At 40.7% G+C, this 6,263-nt stretch overlaps 1 protein-coding gene across 7 annotated transcripts in view; it reads right to left on the reverse strand.

Moving 5' to 3' along the window:
• Positions 1–2,191: 2,191 nt before the first annotated feature.
• Positions 2,192–6,263, reverse strand: part of CFAP20DC (CFAP20 domain containing) — a 300,976-nt gene continuing 296,904 nt past the window's right edge. For all 7 annotated transcript variants that reach the window (XM_017894221.1, XM_017894224.1, XM_017894225.1 and 4 more), the window contains one exon: positions 2,192–2,751. In XM_017894221.1, the coding sequence (XP_017749710.1) occupies positions 2,639–2,751 (113 nt within the window). In that variant the 3' untranslated portion in view covers positions 2,192–2,638. The remainder of the gene's footprint in view (positions 2,752–6,263) is intronic.

The following is a 6,263-nucleotide window of genomic DNA, read 5'->3' on the forward strand; positions in this document are numbered from 1 at the left end:
TAATCTATAGTAATAGTCTCAACCTTGACTGCACATTGGCATGGCTGGGGAGGTTTTAAAAATTTCCAATGCCCAGGCTACACTTGAGACTAGTAAGTCAGACTCTCTGGGTGCAGAACCTGGCCATCGGTATTTTTATTAACTTTCCAGAAGATTCTAACATGCAAAGAAATTTGATAACCAGTGAACATGTATAGCCTAGTTAATGAATTTCCAAGTAAACTGGTGGTACCAATTTAATTTAAAATTGGCACTGGGAAGCACATCTATTTTTCTTTTTCAACTCGTCCGTAGAAATCTCAACAGAAATGAAGCTATCTCTTTAAAAGAGGAAAATAAAATGTAAAAAGGGGATAATTAAACCTTGTGGTAGACATCTTTAGAATGTCTACTCAGATCACAGGGACTCCTTAATTGCCTTCCTCCCTCATCCATAGAAGAGGGTGCTGGTGGTCCCTGGAACAAACGAGCAAATTGGAATGCCAACTCTGGGATTTTTGAATTGAAATTGGGAGTTAACATTTCTGCATGGTTGGGTATGTGGGTACTGGAGTGGCTGAGTGCTCTGACAGGTGGACTGAGTAGCTGAGAAATGTATGAGAAGAGAGAAGACAAAAGAGGAGAAGAGATGGCAAAATCAATCAGAGATGAGCGGCAGAGCCAATGCTTCTAGACTCCCAGGATAGACATCTGTGGTTTTTACCTGCCTGACATCCCTCCCCATTTTCTTAACAGTGCCCTCTTCTCCTTCAGGGAGTATCTCATTCCCATTCCATGTGGTCCTGGGGATAACTGATGAGTTAATCCTACCATCCTCTTGCTCCTTGAGCAGAGACCTGAGGCATAAAAAAGTGGTGCTGTCAACTTGGTGTCCACCATCATGAGAAACTGTTGGTTGCTGCTATAGGGATCTCCAGGGCTGCTCTGATGTCTGTGCCTCCCAGAGCTTGATTGTTCAGCAAGTCTTTGAATTCTGGGATCAAGGGTGTCTGTTGTTTGCAATTTAAGAATCCCAACAGAGTTCACTACAGTCCTCTAGGTCCCAGTCCAAATCTATTCAGAGGCCTTATAGACTTATAGCATTCTGTTTTGGGGCATTTGAGGCACTCCTGTATCCTAAATTTATTTTTCTTCATCTAGCTAATGTTGTTTTTGATATTTATAACTACAAGTCTTCACTAATACAAATTCTAATTGACTCCCTTGTTTATGTAGATGGTTCTGAGACTATTTAAAGCAGAAACAAGGCCTTCCAAGCCCTATTCTAATCTTTAAGGTCATAATCAAGATAACCGAACTCTTTTATCATTTTGCATGCTTTGGAAAGCTTAATTTATTCATTTTCGTTTTGTAAGTATGAACATCTTGGAGAGACATTTATAACAAAGGCATACTTTGTGAACAACAGGATTAAAAGCTTATCAAACACAAATATGGTTCTAAATAATGTATGATACATGGAATAGGAGTCCAAATCTACTTCTGAAAAAGAGCTCTTACTTCCTCTATCAAGCAATATTAAATGAAATTATAGTACCATCATTAAATCCAACTGTACACCAATAAATTTTTATTTCCAATGGTACTCTTCTTTATTAAAAAATCTTTATTAAATCACAAAATATGCCAGCTAATATAATAAGTACTTCCTTGAGCTCAATATTAATATAGTTGGCACACAATTCAAGGCTGTCTACCCGAATGCAGGAAGCACATGATTTTTTCCTTGTGATCCAGCAAGCAGAGTTACACGGACATCAACTGAAAAACCAAAGAAAGCCTCTGGGATTTCTTCAGGCCCAGGTCACAGGAGTGGTGTGGGGGGTGTGTGTGTGTGTGTGTGCATGTGGCGGTGGAGGGATTTCAAAAAGGTGATTTCTTGTGAAATATAGATTTATGGAGCTAGATGTGAACCTATTATTAGAATTAAGAGATAATTGGCAAAATATTTTTTTTAACAGAAAAATATAGTGCTAAGCAGCTTAAGTGATTAACAATGTTGTGATCTTTGGCAAACTCTGGATGAACTATAATGAAATGGAAATAGTGGGGCCAGTGCCAATAAAATGTGATCATAAAGTCTGACCAGTTCACAATGTTTCCTTTTCTAAAAGTCGAAGAGAAGGAAAGTATCATATAAGAATATTCTGGAAAAGAAAGTGGGGTGAATGAAAAGAAGCAGTTTAAAAGCTATTCTTCTTACCATCATACTTTATTTTTAATACAAATGTCATAAAAGGTACCCAGGCATCTTTTAAACAAAAATACATTTTCTGTATATCAAGCCATCATTTACAGATTAACACTGTAAAAATTTTGAATGAATAACTCTTAATTTGTTTACATACAATTATCTGAAATAAACAAAATTTTACGTAGAATGAGAACAAACAAGAACCAATTCAAACTCCTAAAATCTTGCCTCTGTATTAATTTCTTCACTTTCAAAATCATACTCATCTACAAAAGGAATGCAGGATTCTTAACACTGAACATTATTTACAAAATGAATTCGTTTCTCTCAGTTACTGTTGATTCTGTGTCATCCAACACATAGGTTGTGGTGACTCTTTGAGGGACCCAGAACTGCTATCCTGCTCCAGCTGGGAGTGCCTGTTCCCTGCCCTGGAAGGAGGCATTATACCAACTCATAGTATTTCCCAGTTTGGGGGTCAAAGTAACAGTTCAGACAAGGGTCATACAACAAAGTCAGTACTTCCTCGTCCTCTTCCACACTGAGGTCTTCTTCACCTGTGGGCAAGGGGAACCACAGACACGTTAGCTGTTGGCTTGGCCCGGAATCCCTAAACAAAGGGCAACAAAGCAGGAATCACCATCTCTCCTGGGGGATTTTCTTTATGCAGGTTGAAAGTTTAGGCTGGAAGGGAGGAGCGCTGTGGAAGCGGTGAGACTCTACACATGCGGTGCCAGGTGGAGAAGAAACACCGGTGAGCAGAAGGACCAACTTTATGACAAAGGACAAGAAAAACTGAGTGTGGAGAACTGGCGGGAGGGGAAAGAAGAAAGGGAGAGCGCCAAAAGACTTAAGAGTTGTGCTCATTAGGATTAGAAAACTTGCCAGGATCCAAAACTAGCTGTCAAAGTTCTAAACTTCTTCATGGGCCAGAGCTGTACAAAATGCCAAACAGTGCAAACTAACTAATAAAATAGAAAACTTGATCCTCATTCAATCATCCTAAAAAGGCTACCAAACAAATATGAATTAAAATAATAGAACTATAAGATACATAGAACAGACAATATACACAGAGAACAAAATGTCAGGTGATTTGTAGTCTTATTAGTGGTAGGGGAGAAATCTGTTAAGTTTTTTGGGGATACGAACATGGCTTAATGTTTTCTCTTGTGACAGGCATTTAGATGGATTGGACAGAGAGGACTCCACCTACTGTCTAAGTCATTATCAAGGCCTGCTGGCTTCCAATAAATGGCATGAAATGAAAAAAAACTGTTTTAAAAAGATGTTTCCTGAGCACCTTTTATGTGCCCAGTATTGTGCTAAGTACCTTCGTATTCACAAGTGAGTGCATTCTGAGTACTTCTGAAAGTTCATGTAATGAGTTCAGAGGCTGAGAGGTCAAGACCTTCCCAGCCAGAGAAGATCAGAGAGTAGGCTCAGGGAGAAAGAGGTGACTAAGACAACACTCCTCTCTCTTCAAAAGCTATTAAAGACCAAAACCAAACCAAAACCAAACCCCAAACGAAACCCAACTGAAGCTTTCGGCTATGTGCTCACCAGGGTGAGCTTCAGAAGAGTTTGGATGCTGGGCATGGTGCAGGGCTCACTATAATAGAGGTTCAATAAAAATGGAATGTTTCTTGAAGGTGTGAATAAAAGCCCATGATCTTAAGTGTCACTGCCCAGAGGAAGGGAAGATGGTGGTGGTGGTTGTGGGGTTCCATCTTACTCAGCCAAAATCAGACCAAGCTGGTACCTGAACATTGTCAGGACATTGACAAACTGGAGTTAGGTCCGAGGGAGTGGTGCCTAGATGGTGAATTGGGGGTTTAAAACTGTACCACAGCCATTCCTCTGCCCACTCTTCTCCTAACCATCCAAAAACACATTTAGCATGATCCTTCCATGAGCTGGACACTGAGTTAGGTGTTCAGGACATGATGGTAGGAAACACTCCCTATTCTTAAGGACTGTGCAGAGAAGCAGGTGAAATGTGAAATCAGCTGCTTCTTGTGAGTTGAGTTCAGTGTTAGCAGTCCTTAAAAGTGGAGTTCAACTGAGGAATGATTACATGTCTTGCTTGCTAATACCTCAATTGGTAGAGCCCTTGATGGTTTAGAAAGCACTTTCTCATGTAGTAGTTCCTTTGGCCCTCATGACCCTGTGAAATAGGCAGGAATTATCATGCCCATTTTATAGATGAGGAAACCAGGGTTCACAAAGTTGAACAGCTCATCTGAGGTTGGTTGGTGAGTAAGAGGCAGAGCTGAGGACAAACTCTCAGTTTCCAGACTAGGAGTTCAGTGTTCTTTCTACCAGTCAGAGTACTTCGTACCAGTCTATTCAGTCGGACCTTGATTATGCTAAAAGAGTGGTGTAACATGTTTAATTGGGAGTTATTACATTAAATTTAGACATAGGAAAGACTAATAAAAAATTTAAAGGTGTCTTACATTTTAATAAATCAGGGTTGGAAACAAAGAAATCTGATTTCTTATAGTCCAAAAATATTGTTAAAGATGAGAGAGTCCCTGGGGGAGGGCAGAGGCAAACAGTTCAATAAGTCCAAAGGAAATGGGCTTGTTAACTTCAGAAAAGAGAAAGCTTAATGAGGTGACAGCAGCCCTTCTGGATTCAAGCCTATGAAGGGTGGCATAGAAATGAGAAGTTAAGAAAATCTGGGGTTCCAGGAGGAAGCAATAGGATCAACAGGTGGAAGCTAAGAGGAGTCATATTTTTGGGGGTGCTTAGCACAAGGAAGAATTTTCTAAGCATTAGAGCTGACCAGCAAATGAAACATGTACTCTGGAAAGGGTGAAGCAGAGAGTGGGGCAACCATTTGTGCAGAATTTTGTAGATGAACCCTGCTTAGGACAGGGGACCAGATCCAACAATCCCCGCAGTGCTTTTGATGAGCTTCTGTGACTCTGGGCTGCAGCAGTTTATATCTTTGAAGTGTGAAAGGACTTTGCTAACAACCACATGAGCTGACCTGAGCACCCCGCACAGTCTCTAATTAAGAGCAGGAACTCAGAGAAGGAAGGCTGCCTTTCCTTTATCTTCTTCTGTTGTCTTCAGAGTCCCCAGGGCCCTGCCTCTGTCCTTGAGAGTACTCCTCAAATGGTCATTCCATATTGAAAACGACCCCCTTTAGATCACTTTTTCGTATCAAAGGAGAGTATGTACATCCTCTACTTTCATATACTCAATCCATTATGCCTTTAAAGTTTGGACTACTTGAGAGAAATGAATAAAATTAGTTTTATCAATTAGTATCTGCTATGTGATTGAGCTGGGCATAGTCTAGTTGTGAATGTGACACAAACACATGAAACAAAAGCAACTACTAAAGATTCATGAGGAGTTAAACTGGAAGGCTCTACAGCCGAGTGGCTAAGCGCACTCAAGGGCTCTAGAATCCAATACACTGGGGGCGAATGGAAGCTCGGCTGCTTACAGCCTGAAAGCTGGCTACAGATCATTTCACCTCATCGGACCTTGGTTTCCTTGTTTACAAAATGGGAATAACAACGCCTATTTGGTAGGGTTTTGAGGAAGATTAAATTAGACACTGGTAATATGTATAACACAGCACACATAGTAGTTGTTTAATAAATGATTAGGGATGATAATAAAATAAATCATGAACTATGGGCTATAACTTTCTTAGTAACTCAGGATAGAAGTACTGATATAGCTTAAAGTGTAAGAAAAGGCTTCATAGAGGTAGGAAGGATGACGTTTAGATGATGGAGTCAGACAGACTGACTTCCAAATCCCATTTCTACCATATCACAGCTGTGGGATATTGGGAAATTCACTGCTCTGAGCCCCGGCTTCCTTATATGTAAAGTACAGATAATAACATTATCGAATTTAGGGGGGGGCGGAGCAAGATGGCCGAATAGGAACAGCTCCAGTCTCCAACTCCCAGCGCGAGCGACACAGAAGACCGGTGATTTCTGCATTTTCAACTGAGGTACTGGGGTCATCTCACTAGGGAGTGCCGGACAATCGGTGCTGGTCAGCTGCTGCAGCCTGACCAGCGAGAGCTGAAGCAGGG

This window comes from Rhinopithecus bieti, unplaced genomic scaffold (assembly GCF_001698545.2).
Source record: "Rhinopithecus bieti isolate Rb0 unplaced genomic scaffold, ASM169854v2 scaffold_21649, whole genome shotgun sequence".
NCBI lineage: Eukaryota > Metazoa > Chordata > Mammalia > Primates > Cercopithecidae > Rhinopithecus > Rhinopithecus bieti.